General features: G+C 36.2%; 1 protein-coding gene across 1 annotated transcript; it reads left to right on the top strand.

Annotated features, from left to right (window-relative positions):
* The first annotated feature begins 337 nt into the window (after positions 1-337).
* On the top strand, positions 338-17,824 carry NRPA2 (nuclear RNA polymerase A2). Its single transcript, XM_008220348.2, has 27 exons — positions 338-670; positions 862-941; positions 1,031-1,150; positions 1,920-1,996; positions 2,132-2,195; positions 2,534-2,604; positions 5,577-5,654; positions 5,737-5,782; positions 6,913-7,111; positions 7,195-7,250; positions 7,373-7,446; positions 7,583-7,700; positions 8,577-8,664; positions 8,858-8,973; positions 10,398-10,525; positions 10,657-10,736; positions 11,462-11,703; positions 11,802-11,966; positions 12,065-12,229; positions 12,367-12,441; positions 13,102-13,205; positions 13,300-13,375; positions 13,922-14,044; positions 14,749-14,883; positions 15,847-16,059; positions 16,696-16,947; positions 17,059-17,824. Exons 1-27 carry the CDS (start codon positions 469-471, stop codon positions 17,464-17,466), a joined length of 3,555 nt encoding a protein of 1,184 aa, XP_008218570.2. The 5' UTR covers positions 338-468; the 3' UTR covers positions 17,467-17,824.
* Positions 17,825-18,156: the final 332 nt, after the last annotated feature.

The following is an 18,156-nucleotide window of genomic DNA, read 5'->3' on the forward strand; positions in this document are numbered from 1 at the left end:
ATCTAAAGGGGACAATAGAGTTTCGTGTAATAGCCAGCAATGAATAATCCTCTAACTACTCTTGTTGATAATGAGATGTATATAAATAGTGAATTTTAGGAAATACAGTGTGGTCTTAAACTCACCGACCAATTGTGTATTTAACCCTCCCAACAAAAAAAAAATTAAATCTATTAACCCTTACCTCAACCCCAGCACAAGATCCCCTCATCATAGCCCAGCCGCAGAACGTTGGGCTAACAGAAAAGCCCAACTCGACCAGACTATGACAAACCGACACAGCAACCCAAAAACTATAAACCCTAATAAAACCCTAAAAACGCTAATAAAACCTCCGCGACTGCAATTTTACACGTTTCGACGAACATAGGACTTTAACAAAAAACACAAAACAAGAAAAAAAAATCCAGCTTCTTTCTTCAGTTGTTCACTGAACAGAGCTAACGAACAGCACACAACAGAATCAGAATGGCGTCGAAGAGAGAAGAGAAGATGAAGAAGATGTTTGGGAAGCCATCGGCTGAGTCGGAGGACTACGCGGCGGTGCGTGAGCTCTTCAGGCACCACATAGAGTCATTCGATCACTTTGTCACTGCTGGTCTTGAGACTATGCTCAATAAAATCAAGCCCATCGAAGTCGTCGACTCTTCCACCGGAACAAGCCTAGCAAATATCCTTTCTTTTTTTCTTTTTCAAATTTTATTATTTACCTTCTATTTTCCATTTTTTTTGTTTGCAGGCTAGTAGCTTTTAATCTTTCGTTGGATTGAATTCATGGAAATTACATGTGATTTTGTTCAAAGCTAATCATTGCATTGTTAGACTGAAAGGAATGGCGTTTATTCTTGACTCATATCTCACTTTGGTTTGGCAAACCTTTTTTATTCCCACCTCAAAAGGAAGAATCAAAAACTGCCCGTGGAAAGCTGCTTCCTTTCGAAGTAAGTGTCAAACACTCATATAGGTATATGTGTATGAATGTATGATTCTGTACATTATAGGCATTAATGGGTTGTGGTTGTTTAAACAGTGTAGACAGGCTAAACTTTCCTACACAGGGAAATTCATGGCAGATGTTTACTTTAAGTATAATGATGGACCCGCAATAAGAGAGAATTTCAATTTTGGGCAGCTTCCCATCATGCTAATGGTCGGTATTCTCGTATTTGATCCTTAACTTTATCAAGTCTTTTATTTTGTTTTGTTTGCATGATTAGTTAATGATGTATGTATTCATATTCCTGGGTGGTTTTCAGAATATTTGATCATGCAGTTAAGCAAGGTGCTAGATTAAAATCTGACAAATTAAATGTAGATGTGAAACATTTAAGCAATTTATGTCTTGCACGCTAATATTCATATGGTGTCATGCCCACTTCACTACTTGTACACCTCCTTCAATAATTGTACATCAGTTATATATTTCTTTGAGCATATTCGAAAATGTATGCCCTTCTATCTATATAAATCTCGTATATATTTTTGTCTGAAGTCCATGCCAAAATCTTGGAGATTACTAATCTGTTTCTTATCATTTATATATCATAAGGTGTTTCTTGTCATTTCACCTAAAAATTGGTATGAAGTTATGCATCACTTTGTGATTTTAGTCCACTTGGTTGTCGAGACATGCTGTGTTCATATGGTGCATCTGATTCGAATCGCCTTCTGGTCTGCTGGCTTCTCTTCCCGTTTAAGAATAAGCATTGAGGGTGCCTTTGGGGGTTAAATCTCCTCTAATTGGTACTTACAGAATTTTTTTATAGTTTTAAGGGCAGGGCTAGTGATATTAGGGGATTCAAAAGAGCAAGATGGCCAAAATTGGATATTTGGTGAACCCTGCAATAAATGTTAACCAAAATGTTTTGTGGAGTCTTCTGTTTTAGTCTTGTTCTTGATGGATGGTTTGTAAAGTGCAGTCAAAGCTTTGCCACTTAAGAGGTGCTAATCCTGAAAAGCTAGTTTCTTGCAAAGAAGAGTCATCAGAAATGGGTGGGTGAGTATTTTGATTTCTCTTTTTCATATCGTGTCATCATGTGAGATGTCTTTACTAGCTGCACTGTCTGTTTTTATTTTGATTTCTGTTCATTTTCTGCTTTTTTTATAACGGTTTATTTTTGTCGTGCTATAGTTACTTCGTGTTAAATGGGCTTGAGAGAGTTGTTCGGCTTGTCATATTGCCAAAGAGGAATTATGTAAGTGAGCCTTTTCATCTGATGTAATGCAGCAAGTTTTGTGAGAGATAATGAGCCTTGTAGCCAAAGTGGTATCTCTTCCCTGATTAAAGGGGGAGAGGTCTTGGGTTCAACCTAGATTTTTTTTGGGTGGGTGGGGTTTGGGGTTGGAGGGGGAAGGCTGCTCCCCTTTGTGTATCCCACAATTACCTCTTGAGAGAAATAGAAAAATATTATGATGGGAATTGGCAAGTACCTTACTGAGAGTTTTTTAACGTTATGATTTTTTATGGATATTCAAAGATAGTTCTGGGGGAGGATATTAACTTGCTTCATGCGATTGTCTTTTTGTCTTCCAGCCAACGAGTATGGTGCGAAATTCATTTCGTGATCGAAAGGAAGGATATACTGATAAGGCAGTTGTAATAAGGTTGGTTCTCTCTCTAAATTCCACACATATGTGCGTTTATGATAAAGTTGTTTTGAGGCATTCTGTTATAATTCATTTACTGGTATTAGTAATAATAATGTTAGTCCTAGTTTATGAAATGTCATATGTTTTTCTTTTCTTTTTATAAGAAAAAGAAACTTTTGTTAATCACAGATTTAAACTATACAATCCATGGACAAGTTCTTTAAAACAAAACAGAACGGAAACAGATCTGCATCAAATTCAAAACTAAATAGGAAAGAAAGTGGTTTAACTGGTATCTGCCATCCAGTCTAACAAAGTGGCAGCAAAGGTAACGCCCTTGGAAAAACATTAGAAATAGAGGCCCAAAGAGATAGCTAGAAAATCACACTATCGGTCTATCACCTTTTGGTTGGGGTCCCCCCTGGGGGTTAGACTGCTAGGGTTATATTATAGTCTCCGAGACTGTTGACAGAGGTTCAAAATGACTGACAGAACAATTGAAAATTCTTCTGTTGCTCTTCATCTGGAGAATCCTTAGGATGGGAAGCATCCTATTGTTGCACAGAACAATGATGAAAGACATGATTGACTCTCCCCCATTCTGCTACATGTAGCACACCAGCTTGGAGTTGGAGACAGCACACAATTGGTCTTCTCTTCTAATGTATATGTGCGGCCAGGCATGCCAAAACTGTGGCATTTGGGGGAAATTTTGCCTTCCATATCAAACCCGTTGGATAAAAATTGAGACCATCGTCATCTCCACAAAGATATCTATAAAAAAATTTACAAGAGAAGTGTAGATCCAACTCTCCAAGCCCTTGAATCTGGTCTGGCTGTTGTCAAATGAACCCTTTCCATCAAGTGAAATGATGAAGCCAACTTCTCCACCTCTTAATCATTTAAATTTCTTGTGAATGCCGGATTCAAGCACAATGAACAATTCATCTTTGACTGTGATAAGTCCCCTGTTATGGATGGTTTGTTGAAGGTTCTTAGGATTGGGAGGTTGTTAAGGCTGATTTGGTGAAGGTTTTTCAGTAGTCCTTTCACAACCGGGTTGTCAATGCCTTGTACTAACCAAACCTCTATCTGCTTGATTTCTGAGAAGACCCATCATTTGAAGGTAAGGACTGCTGCCCTGTAAGTTGATCACTAGCTTGTACAAGATTATTGTAAAGTGCTATCTAGGAGATTGAGGGAGTGCTTGGAGGAGACTATTTCCAAATCCCAAGGAGCTTTGGTTAGAGATTTCTTTTCTACTTTGGCGCAGTTGTCAATGAAGTTGTGTAAGACTTTCAAGTTAGAAAGAAGGAAGGAGTTGCTTTTAAGATGATTTTTGAGAAATCTTGTGACTGTGTGGATTGGGCCCTTCCTTGATCATGTGCTGGAGATGAAAGGGTTTTGGTAATTGGTGGAGGAAATGGCTGAGTGGTTGCTTGGCTTCTGTTAGTTTCTCTGTTATTATCAATAGGAGGCCTAGCTGTAGTTTTGGTTGGGGCCCCTAGGGCTTTGGGACAGGGTGATCCTGCTGTCCAGCGGCTGTAAAAGTGCCAGATCACCGTGGAAAATAGATTTCCAGAAATAAACAACAGAAAAATAGAGATAGAAGTTGGAATGGAAATTAGTGAGTTCTATGAAATGAGACCCAATCCAAGCATCCACTGGATTTTTAATCATTGCACTTAGTGAGGACATAAAATATTTAACTTAATGAAGAACAATTGCAAAATTAATACGATAATAGTCATTTAGTAGAATACTGGAAAACTAAATTTACTGTATATTTATTTGTACCTGAATTATGACCTAAACTATAACTTGTCTGAATTGGGTCCTTCAATTTTTATTTCTTTTTGTCTAATAAGTTCTGAATCAAACTTTAAAAACACGTTACAGATCTGATGGAAATTGTGTCTTTCTCCTCATTATCATTGAGGACATAGATGACATACACTATGTAAGTGCCAAAATTGCCCATGAGATAATATTCAGAAACATTTAAGTTGGTACGTACACAAAAATTAGGTTAGGGATTAGTTGGGACAAATTAAAGTTCAGGTTATGGAATGAGACATGGGTTAAAGTTTTGGTACCAAACGTGAAAAGAAAACCCCCTTAAGTCTTACCAATGTTGTATCAAAATGCTAAAATCATTTATTAAAAGTTAGCTTAACTGTACTTAACTCTTACCAAGGTATTATAACAGAGGAGGAAACCATATTGGAGCCTTTCTCCCATGTGTAATGCGCAAAGGAGATGCTAAATCTTTGAGTCATTTAATGCTCCATTCTCAGTGGGGGCATTCTTTGTGGATAAGGCTATTTAGGGAGTTCAGATTGAGTTGGCAGTCCCAGAACCTTGTAATCCATTACTTTGTGAGAAACCTAAGTTTTTTGGAGGGAGGACAATTGCATGGTGCTTGGAAGATGTGATGTGTTGGCAATATTTGGGTTGTTTGGAAGGAGATATAGGAATTTTTTTTTAGGGTGTTAGGGGGAGGATGTGGATCATTTGTGGACAAATTTCGTTTCTGAACATCTTTATGGACTTCAGTTTCCTATGAGTTTAAGGATTTGTCTGGTCATGAATTTTTGTTTTTGTTTTGCGTTTGTTCTCTTTGGTTTTTGCTTTGCTGTTTTAGTTGCCTATAGTTTAGGAAACACCCTGCCCCCTTTGTTTTATTTTCCTTTTTCTATTTTATGAAATGGGGTAGCAGATTATGTTGTCTATGAATGCAAGCATAATTAATATATATTGCATGATGAAAAATTTATATTAAACTCTGATTGGTTTATAATTAGATTGGATATATCAAATTCATATTCAATTTGACAAGTGGAATGATGGATGCAGACTCAAATTGAATATATGGATTTGAACTGCCGTCTCCTGTTTGTTTAAGGAACAATGGTTTGCAGTTGCAGCTTCCTTTTGGAAAAGTTGTGCAGTTTATTAATTTGATTCTACTTTTACTGTCATTCCAGGTGTGCAAGAGAAGATCAATCTTCAGTAACAGTCAAATTGTACTACCTTCGTAATGATAGCGCAAGACTTGGATTTTGGTAAGCGGGTTAGAGAAGAATTTTGGTTTTGCTATATTGAGCTGCAACGAAGTGTATATATTATATAATTTGAACTTTGCAGGATACAAGGGAGGGAATACTTGCTTCCTGTGGGTCTTGTCTTAAAGGTGCTTTTGATGATACTGTTACAAATATACTTTATTTTTTACTTTTGGTGAAGTCCTTCTCAATCACGTGCATATCTTGTAATTTTTTACTAGTTTTATAGGATATCATCATTTTGTTTGCTATATCTTTTGCATTACTATCTATTGTCATGCCTGAGACTGAAGACTCTTAGTTATGGTTTTATTTTATTTTATAAGAAACAACAATTATATTAAAAAACCAATATGTACAAATGGTGAACAAGAAATTCACCAAAAATGCAACAGCCAGAATCTTAAAACTAAGACACCTCACTCCCACATTGCACCTGAAACAAATGTCCCTACAATACTGCTTTCCAATCCTAATAGATAAAATAAAGGGTAAACTCCCTAAATTCGGATAAAGTATATGCCCACAAGGATGCCCAAAACCGAATCTGATCCCATAACTGATCTATCTCATCATCCTTACCATTATCAAAAACTCTCCTATTCCTTTCCACCTTACACTACCCCAAAAAAAAAAAGGCCAATGTAGCACATCTTCCCAGAACTTCTCCCTGTTTCTTTCCTCCAAAAAAATTTAAACATCTCTCCAAGCAATGCACTACATGAAACATAGTTCCCCCACAATAAACCTGCCTCCCTAAACAGCGGACCCCATAAACGTGAGGCTACTGGGTATAAAAGAAATTAATGATCCATACTCTCAGTAGCACACCTGCACATAACACACCAGTTGGGAGAAAATAAAATATCTATGTGTTTTAATTTTTGTTTTGATCTCTCTCTCTCTCTCTCTCTATACTTTAATTGCGATGGTTTCAAATGTATGAGACTGAGATAAAAACAAATGTAATGAGATTATATTTGCAAGAAGATTTATATTTTGTATGGATAGAGGTGAATCTTTTATATTTTGTTCAGGTATTTTATTATTAATTCTTGTTGATGAATTACAAATTTGCCGGTCTTGTTTATGGCTTCATGATCACAAAGACAACTTTTTAATTGTGATCATTTTATACTATATATTAGGGATATTTAATTCCTTGACACATTTATTAATACATCATCTGTGATCACATATTTGGAGTGTTGTGGTGTAATAGATATTCTTTGCTAACTCGCCTGATTGTCCTTAACAGGCTCTTATTGACACTACTGATCACGAAATTTATAAAAATTTGACATGTTGCTATGTTGAGAAAGATGAGAGTTGCGATGTCAAGAAATATGAGAAAGGAAAGGGTAATGTTGGCACTCAGCTTGTGGGTGAGCGGGCACACATTATTCTAGATGAAGTGAGAGACTTTATCACTCGCCGTCAATGTCTAGAGCACATTGGTACTTACTATTGTCTTATCATGGCCTTTCAGATTTGATTTATAATATTAGTGATTTGTATTGATCCCTTTTATCATAATCAGGAGGGCACTTCCGACCTCTTATGCGTGGACTGGAGGATGAAAGTGATCTTTCTGTGGTAAGTCCTGTTCTGCGAACTTTGCCTCTCCTTTTGTCCAAAGGAATTGGGGAAAAGAAAACTACTTTACTGGTAGTGTGGTTTGTTTGGCTGCTTATTTCTGCTAACTGTTCAATATGTAGGTTGGAGAAGCTGTTCTAGAGGACTACATATTTGTTCACCTTGATAAAGGGTTTGACAAATTCAATCTGCTCATGTTGGTTTCTCTCTCTCTCTCTCTCTCTCTCCCCCTCTATATATATATATATAGATACATGTACAGTTTTGATCACGAAAAATGTATTTCTTCTCCGCTGGTTTTGTGCTTCACTTCTCACATTTTGTATCTCTAGATTTATGGTGCAGAAGCTTTTTTCTCTTATGGATCAGACATCCTTGCCAGACAATCCAGATGCCTTGCAAAATCATGAAGTCTTACTCCCTGGTCACTTGATTACCATATATCTCAAGGTAGAAAATTAAATTGTCATTTTTCAGACGTTACTTTTTGTGTGTGGAAGCTTTTGTGGTAGTTTGTATAGTGCCAATCCCTGGTGAAAGCAAAACTGTTTGGATGCCTGGTGTGCACACCAGGATGTCTAGGTTTTCTGCTAGTGTAAGTGTGCAGAGCATTATTGTGTACTGAATTATGTTTTTAAGCATGTCTAGGGTGCGGGAATATGTATGTGTTTAGTAAAGTACTATGTTTCTAAATAGCATATTTTGATATGTTTATTTAATATGTAGCAATTTAGTGGTTAATACCAAAATAAAATTGTTTTCCTGGTTAAGGCTAATCCATCTCCTGCCAAATGATTTTTAGTTGGGAGTTAAAAATATTGCAATTGAGGCATGATCAAATCCAATGATTCATCCATTTGATATCCTTAAGTTCTTGACCAGTTATTTATCTGTAAGTAATTTTTTGAGTTATTGTGGGACGGGGTTTCTTGCTTTTGTTTGGATGCCACTCCTTTTTGGGGTTCACGTAGCTGACAATATATTACTCTTACCATATTCTTTCATAACGAATGGAAGGTAGGACTACATGGTACAATACCCGTGAATATTACATTTCTACGAACAAATGCCACCATAGCTGTCTGATGTTGTAAAGCCATTCCTGTCTTCTCACTTTTGTTTTTTCTTACAGCTAGAACATAGGTTTTTTGGCCCCATTATTGCGAACAATATTTATTTGGGGGCAAATTATCTTTCGTTTAATGATTTTGATTGGATTTAGTGATGTGTCCATCTTTCTAATACTAAGATCTGATTATTAATAGATTACAGTTTATTTGTCTTTGAGTTCAGGTTTTATTCACTTACCGTTTATCATGTTTCTAGGAAAAACTAGAAGATTGGTTGCAAAGGGCCAAAAAACTTCTTCAAGATCAGATCAACAACAAAAGCAAGACTTTTGATTTTTGCAGCTGTATGTGTTTTCTTTCTTATATTGAAAATTTTGTTTAAAATTATTCTTGAATTATTCCTGTTCCTCTCTCTTTTCAGCTGTGTGTTACACAACTTGCACGTGCTCTAAGATGCTTTTTTAGATATCTTCTATAAATCAAGATATGTGCCTTCTTTTTCTCACATGAATTAACACTTGCATCCTGTTAATGCAGTAGTAAATGTAAAGAAGGTTTTGGATAAAAATCCTTCAAAGCACATTAGTTTAGCTGTTGAAAATATGTTGAAAACCGGAAGGCTTGTTACACAATCAGGTCTAGATTTGCAGCAGGTATGGGCTTTTTGGTTATATGCTTTAAGTTTTCCTTGTCATACATTTGTACTAAATTCATTCCCTTCCGCTTTTCTCCTATCAGGATCTTTTTGACATAATGAATTAATTCTTCTTTAAACCAGCTAAGTAATATGTTGATTATACAAGCTCATGGTTCATAGGATGTTCTGAATTATTTTTTAATGATAAGTTGTGTTATCATCAAACTTCAAATTAGTAGGGTATATTTAATACTTGAAATGTACCAATTTTTAATCATGTTGGTGGTTGTACGACTAATGATCAGAAAATTTAAGACTTGGAATGCTAATATTTGTTTGGATTTTCCTTATCCAAGCAAACAGCATTGTTTGAATAATGGTTTTGATAAACAATTGCGTTCTTCTGTATTACAAACAACCACCCAACTGATTTATAGCCAGGTTAAATTTGTATGATATTGAGGCCATGCTTTGACTTTGACGTATGGCACTTGTTAAACTAGGGGCTTTCCACTACCCCTGTGCTAGGGTGCAGCTTCCTAGGTTGGCAATTGATTTGATTATAAGACATGAGGCTTTTATGTTGAGGATGGTCTTCATGGAGCGATGACCACCATTCGTTGTTTATTCCTGATGGTAAATATCATCAAGATTATATGATTTTGACCCATCTAATTAGAGTTCGTTATAAAAAACTTCTATTTATAAATTGACTACAAAAGAAAATAAAAGCTTTATACATACGATCATAGACTGTTGGTTATTATAGAGTAAAAGCTTGGGTCCAATTTCATATTATGTGTTGAGAGTGGCAGGTAACTGCAAAGATAAATACTGCGTTGAAACCTTTTATTTTTGCTCTTTGAATGCTCAAATTTTGAGTACTTGTATTGTACAACTGATGCCTGTGGCTATCAGATATGCTTTCTTGGTTAGTTTGAGCAGTAAACTTTTTCTAATACAGCTTAACTTTGTAACTAAACATCAATTGCTCATTTTAATTGTTTGTCTGAAATGCCTCTGTTTGGCTAACATCATTGTTAGAAGAAAATTGAGACAAAGTAAGAGGGAAAGTCTGTATATTGCATCAATGGAGTAAAATACAGTTCTTTATATAGGGCAACGATACGTAAATATGTCCTAAACTTGTGACCTGAAGTAATCTGTTATTCCAAACAATCGCTATGTTAATTTGAAGCTGGATGGGAGGAAAATGGGTGTATTTCCAGGGATTTTCCAGGGAGTAGATTTTGAAGGGCATAGTCTTAAAAAGGTCCTTGAACATTTATGTTTACTCTCTTGCATCACATCAGTGCAACGAAGAGACGAGCAAGATAGAGGGAGACAAAGAAGAGATGGGGAAAAATATTATTTCACATATAATATCACGCTATCTCTATAAAATTTGAAGACTCATTTATTTTCTGTGTTGTTTCTTAGAGGGCAGGCTTAACGGTTCAGGCAGAGAGGCTTAATTATTTGCGTTACTTATCTCATTTTCGTGCCGTCCATCGAGGAGCTTCATTTGCTGGACTTCGCACCACAAGTGTGCGGAAATTGCTACCTGAGTATGTATTTTCTTGCGAGGTTATTCAGGATCTGACATGTTGACTTCATTATTAAAATTGGGTTCAATCACGTTAAATATGTATGTATATTTGTTTGTTTGTTTTTATTTTTATTTTTATTTTTTTTACAGATCTTGGGGTTTTCTTTGCCCGGTGCATACTCCTGATGGAGAGCCGTGTGGCTTGTTGAACCATATGACTTCCACTTGTAGTAAGTACATATTTGGCCCTTTTTCTTTCTGGGATGTATTCAATTTTCTTTTAAAATTTGGTAACTAATGTTTAAATTAATATTATTTATCAAATGGATGATCATGGACTAAAGTTCTAAAGTGAAGAAGATCAATTCTTTACTCACATTTTCTTAAATATCAACTTACTAGTCGTATTTATGTCACACATATAAGGAATGAAAAGGGAAAAAAATTGATGGAATTGGAGCATTAGTTTTGCTTATTGTGATCAGATATATTTTCTAGTTAGCACTTGAGGCCTGGTATGAATGCCAGCTTATAAGCTCAAGAGTAACTTATTTTCTCAACTGTCATGGAAGACCATTTTTAAGTTTATGAACCGATTAAAGCTTAATCCCTATGTTGACCCTGAAGAACTGAAGAAGCCTCAAGGACATCGACGGACAAAGGGCAGCTTTATGGGCATCGATTTTGGATGATTTTAAGGATTTCTTCTATAATGTTGGATTTGTGGGTCCTTATCCACTCTTTGTAAAGCTTTCCTACTTTAATAAACTTCTGTTTCTTTTTCCCAAAAACAAAAAACTGAGTAATATCATACTTCGAAGCTACAAAACTATTTTTCTTCATGTCATGTGGATGTTTATTAGTTCTTTGCCTGTTATATTCCCAAGTTATTGTTTATTGCCACACTCGTCTTGGATGTAACACTCAATAACTGATTCCATCTTATTTATGACAGGAATTACATCCTACTTTGATGCACAAGGAAATATTAGAAACTTCTTGCATATCCGAGAGTCTATTCTCACTGTTCTGAGTGAGCTTCAAATGATATCTTCAGTGCCAAAGCTGGTTCAAGCTGGTCCTCCTGCAAATCTTTCTGTTCTTTTAGATGGCTGTGTTGTTGGTTCTATATCTTCCAAAGTAGTTGAGAAAGTTGTGGCTCAGTTAAGGAGGCTGAAAGTGTCAGCTTCTTCAGTGGTTTGTTCTTCATTTATTTTTGTTTACTACTTTTTTTTAGCCTTGCTTTTCGTTGTAATCTCAGTCCCTGATCTTATTTCTGAAATGATATATCTCAGATTCCTGATGATCTGGAAGTGGGATATGTACCTTTAAGCTCGCGTGGGGCATATCCTGGTCTGTACCTTTTCACTTCTCCTTCTAGATTTGTTCGGCCAGTTAAGAATATTTCAATTCCTTCTGATGAAGGTCAAAATATTGAACTTATTGGGCCCTTTGAACAGGTATTTCCTGCCTTGATAACAATTATCTTGTACATTTCCTGATTGCTACAGCTAGGGCACCAATAGTATGACTAACTGTTTTCTATGTGCGACATTAGGTTTTCATGGAAATAAGATGTCCTGACGGTCGAGATGGTGGAAGGAAAGATGCTTTCCCTGCAACTCATGAAGAAATTCATCCAACAGGAATGCTCAGTGTCGTCGCTAGTCTTACACCTTGGTCAGATCATAATCAGAGCCCACGAAATATGTACCAGTGTCAGGTTCTTATTAGTTTTACCCTCCTGTCTGTCCTTGGTCATTGTTGAATGGAAGCTCTATGTTGTATAAAGCTCTTGCTATATTTTGGAATCTGCTTACTCTCAGTTTGTTACATTCTATTTGTCTTTGAATTATATAGATGGCAAAACAAACAATGGCCTTCTCTTTACAAGCACTTTGCAATCGTGCAGATCAAAAGCTGTATCATCTTAAGGTTGGTTCCTTTTTATCTTGTTATTTCATTGTATGTACAAAATCATATGAGATAATTTAAGTTACTGAGTTCATATATGAACGCGTAGTTGGTCAGGGACTGCGCAGTGATTAATTGTCTTATCAATCTTATTATGGTCTCTTTTTGTGTTCACGCTACTAAATCTTTGACTGGTCCTGTACAATTTCTGCTCTATCCTGCCAATATTTCATTGTGGGGACTGTGAGTTAATATTGTTGTAGAAGTGGCAACTCACTTGTTTAAGTGGGCTTCATGCACTACTACATCATAATTGTCTGTTCATCTCTGGATGAATGTTGGTTCATGGTTAATATATTCTAGTGTGTGTACCTTTTTGTGCAAGGGAAGCATGTGACCAAACTTGTTGTAGAAGTGACAAATTCTCTTATTTAAATAAACTTCATTCACTAGTACATAGTTTCTGTCTTTTCATCCCTTGATGAATGTCGGTGCATGGTGAATGTTTTCTAGTCTCTGCACCTTCCTTGTGCAAGGGAGACATGCGCCCTTATAGAAGTGACAAATTCTCTTATTTAAATTGATTACTATTTTATAGTTATTGTCTTCATCGTGCTTTTTTAATGCTTTTTTTCCCCCTCACACTGTTCATTGTTATAATGGAAACTTGGGCATTCTCAGACTCCTCAGTCTCCCATTGTTCGTACAAGTGCATATAAGAAGTACTGCATTGATGAATATCCAACAGGCACAAATGCAATAGTTGCTGTACTGTCATATACTGGGTGAGAAATTTAGATACATAAAGCTTATTTGTAGTTGTTTCTTTTCTTTTTTACCATTTATTAGTTGCCTTTTTTTTTTTCTTATGACACCTAGGTATGATATGGAGGATGCCATGATTTTAAACAAGTCATCTGTGGATCGTGGAATGTTTCATGGACTAATTTATCAGGTTTTATTTCGGGCAGTATTATGATGCTACTATAAATAGTCTTTCTTCTTTGTTACTTAAAATGCCACTAGTAAAAGTTCCCTACAAGTGTATGCATTATGCTCTGCTTTTTATTAATTTGTTTTGAGGTGCCTCATGGGATCAGTATACTGTAGGTTTTGTTTTGGTCATGGTATTAGTGGTTATGTTCATGCTTAAATATCACTCAGCTAGTAAATTGGAGGCTAGACCTAAATTTTTAAATACTGTATTCATGTGTTAAGAAAAGGCAGAGCATGACGAACTTTCATGTCTGATAAATTGGAGTATTAGAAAAATCCTGTATTCATGTTGCCCTATGCATTTCGTATATGTGCACTTATGGTTGTGCCCTATATTAACTGTTGAAAGTCATTGTTACGAAGCAATTTCAGGAATTTTATTAGAAGTTCCTTCATATTCATCTGCTTTTTTTTTCTTGATACCAAGTCAATGTCTGTACTGATGGTTGTGGTTTTCTTGTTCTTTAACTTATACCCTTGCTCACCTAATAATGGTTTTTTTCAGACAGAAACAATTGACTTGTCTGATCAAAAGAGCAGGTCAGATAGATCACGGAAATTTTTTAGGAGAAGTAACATCAATAAGAATTCCTCGATCGATTCAGATGGTCTTCCTTATGTTGGTCAGGTTAGCATTCGTTTCTGGAATTTTATTTTCTTCTCTGTGTTTCTTGTTCTGTATCATGTCGAACCCAGATAGTTGGGATCACCGAAAATTGGAGATGATATAGATATACCGTTTACTCAATAATGTAGTTTGATGATCCAAAGCCATCATCCTTTAGATACCTCCTCAATTTTGATCCCTGAAAAAAAAAAATAGACAAATCGGAAACCGTATAGAAAAACTCAGTCCATTGATAAAAATGAAATGGTTGTGATGGTAATTAAGTGCCCAAGTGATTTCTGGTTTTGCTGATAATATACACAAACATAAAACATAAATTTTCTCCTTGGATAATTGTTTGCTTAGGTTTTAGGTTTTAAATTTTGGGTTTTGGGTGGAGGAGAACACCCGATAGTTAAAACAGAAAATCTAAGCTTGTACGGAAATTACTAAAGCAACTTTGTAGTGTAGGCAATAATAAAATGGAATAGATTGATAAAAACTTGGCAGCAGCCACAAGCTACAAGGGTCGGTTGATTGGCCTCCTCTGCTTGGTGACCGGTGTTTGTGTCAAAACAAAATCCGGACGCTAACGTCCGGGTAATTGAATAATACTTTATATGTAGTTGTACATGTGCACAGTTGGCTCCTGCAACTGAAGGTTCCTATATATGTTCATATATGTACGTATGTGTATACTGATCCTATTCTATGTGGAATTTCAGACAATAAAATCCAATGAAGAATTGTATAGCATTCATAATGAGGTGACAAATGAGTCAAGATCCATCAAACACAAAGGTTCAGAGCCTGTTATCGTTGACTATGTTGCTATTGATGGAAAGAAGCTTCTTCAGAAGGTAAGTGGACCCAACCTGTTATTCTGGTTCCTCACATTTTGGTTGCCAACAAAGAATCACACGCAGAGCTGGACACTGATCGATTTGACTCAAGAACCCAACAAAATCTCTGAATATATTGAATTTATGCACCATTTTTTATGTGCGTAAAGTCAGGGGCAATTTAGTCTTTTGCCTTTACAGTTCTGCACCATTTTTGCATACGCCACATACCAGAACTAAGTTTTCAACTAAGCTACCAAACGCGTTTTTGTTCTCTGAACTTTTCACGTCATTCATGAAAACATTCTCTGATTCTTCATTACCAGACGGGCCCTTGGACAACCTTTATTCTGGTTTGGTTCTTGGACACTGAATTTGAAAGTTTGATGAATTTTGCACCATTTTTTATGTGCGTAGTAGGGGCATTCACAGTTCTGCACCATTTTTGCTCGCCACTACAGAAAAGAGAGTGAACTTTCTTCATTATTTGGTTTGTGATTTAGATGACAGTGTCAGTTTTCTTCCAGACTTGTACTCCAGTCTTCAACCCGTGCGCAGTTGGAGAAAGTTGGTTTAAGGGTTATGTCCCCACTCTTTTCTATTATTTTTCATCATTTCTGTGTACACAAACTGAGGAAAGACTCGCCCTCTCTACAGTTAATTGTTTTGGCTTCATTTAATGTGATTGTTAAGAGCTATACTTGCTCTGAAACAAATCTATCTGTATATGCTTGGTATTTATAACCAAACAAGCTGAGAGTAATTTGTTCCATTTCGTTTCATAATGTTTTCTGAAATATATCAAGCATCGCAGGTGACTTGAACATCCAACTGTAATATTTTTCATCTTGAATCTTCCTAGTTATCATGAGAACTATAGGTTAATCTTTGTTAAAAAAATTTATCCCAGATTTGCTCATTATACTATTCGTTTTCGATTTTTCCTGAATTGTATTGATTTCTATTTTCTTTTTTGAGCAGGCGAGCATACGCTTTCGACACCCTAGAAACCCTATCATTGGTGATAAATTTAGCAGCCGACATGGACAAAAGGGTGTTTGCTCCCAGTTGTGGCCTGATGTTGATATGCCATTTTCTGGGGTTACAGGAATGCGTCCAGATCTTATCATCAATCCACATGCATTCCCCTCAAGGATGACAATAGCAATGCTCTTGGAATCAGTCGCTGCAAAGGTACTAGCACCTAAAGAATTCATTTTTATGATGTTAAAAGTTATTTTAAAAATGCACAGCCAGTGCACCCCTGTAGACAAAGCACAGATGTTCTTGTCTGTAGTGATTCGGACTGTTGTAAGGTAGCAGTGATAAGGTGCTTTAAAGGTAATTTGGGATTTGGTAATGTTTAAATAGGACTTTAGGAAAATGAATCTTGATTGGCATCAAGTTTCCGGAAAGGGAAATACACATAACAGGATTTTTGTGAATTTTCAGCGGAACGAACAATATATATATATATATATATATATATATATATATATATTGGGTTATAGTCTTAGTTTTTTTTAATTTTTTGTCATAATAGAGTTTTGGTTTAGTAATTGTACCGGCATAAATTTACATTTTGATGCTTCCTGTTTCTCTCATACGTGGTGGTAGATGTTGTAAAGTGTGCTATTTTCTGATTTTGTGTAAGGCGGAAGCACCAAAAAAAATAGTTTTCCATTAACTGGTCATCAAAAGATCAAATTACTCTGGAATTCATCTCGAGTCTACATTTTCTTCCCCTTGTATGCCATATTTTAGATTTGTTTTTCTTCATTAGAATATCAGAAGATGTCCGTTTATATGCTTGCATGTTTCTTGTCACAGGGAGGTAGCTTACATGGAAAATATGTTGATGCAACACCATTTGCTAATTCAAAGAATGTTAATGAAGAGACTCCACCACAATCGAAAACACTTGTTGATGAACTTGGTGAAATGTTAAAGGTTAAAGGGTTTAACTACCATGGTACAGAGGTAATGTACAGCGGGGTCTATGGGACAGAACTCACATGTGAGATCTTTATGGGTCCTGTTTATTATCAACGCCTACGACATATGGTTTCAGACAAATATCAGGTAAGAAATCACCAACTCAGATTTTTAACCACATGAAGTTTTAAGATTTTTTCAGAGTTCCATTTTCGATTATTGGTTGCCTCACATGTGACACTCCAATTCTGCATGCAGGTCCGTTCCACTGGAACGATAGACCAGATCACCCACCAGCCTATCAAGGGACGAAAAAGAGGTGGTGGTATACGTTTTGGTGAAATGGAGCGAGACTCTATGCTTGCCCATGGGGCAGCATATCTGTTGCACGACAGGCTTCATACGTGTTCCGATTATCACATTGCTGATGTATGTTCTATTTGTGGAAGCATCCTAACGACCTCATTCGTCAAGCCAGAAAGACGGGTTGGACGTGCGGTTAAGGGACTGCCGCCCATAAGAGCCTCAAAGAAGGTCATTTGCCATGCTTGTCAGACGAGTAGAGGGATGGAGACTGTTGCAATGCCTTATGTCTTCAAATATTTAGCAGCTGAGTTAGCAGCTATGAACATAAAATTGACCCTCCAGCTAAATAATGCAGCGTGAGCTTGACCTCATGTTCCTCAAACGAGGATGTTCAATTGATGAAATGATATAGCGGCAGAGACTCTTGCACAATCTGTAGGTAATGGAGAGCTGAAAAGCTGTTTAGATATGGTTACAAAAATGATACGAGAATGTTGGGGAGTGGGGGAGGCTGCTTATATGTATTTATAAATGGCCAAGAGGGTTTTGGCTCTCTCTTCATCATTCTTATGTACACTGAGATGAGTAAATCTTAAAATTTTTTGCTTCCCTTTTTCTTTGTTGGGTATGAGTGCAGATAGTAATTACTTTGTACATTAGACACCATTGAAGGCCTGGAAAGAACATTATCATGATGTAGTTCATTATCATTTTCCAATGTAGTCTTGGACAAAATTGATAACACATATTTGATGACCATAACAAAGGTGAGAAAAAGAAAGACGGTACAGGTCGAAAGAGAAACATGTGGGCATGGAGCGGTTCGGGAGATAGCTCAAAGATAAGACTTCAACAATTTTTTTTTTTGAAACTTCAACCATCATATAATTCGATTAATTAGTATGGGTCAAATTTATAAATAAACCCAATCTTAGACATGTATTTATAAAAAAACTCAAGCATATTTAAACATAGAAACACACCCAAAATAACCCCAAAGTCATTTTTGGGTGTGTTTATAAATGGGTTTTGATGTGTGTAATGATGGGT

This window comes from Prunus mume, linkage group LG2 (genome assembly GCF_029339155.1).
Source record: "Prunus mume cultivar Tortuosa linkage group LG2, ASM2933915v1, whole genome shotgun sequence".
NCBI lineage: Eukaryota > Viridiplantae > Streptophyta > Magnoliopsida > Rosales > Rosaceae > Prunus > Prunus mume.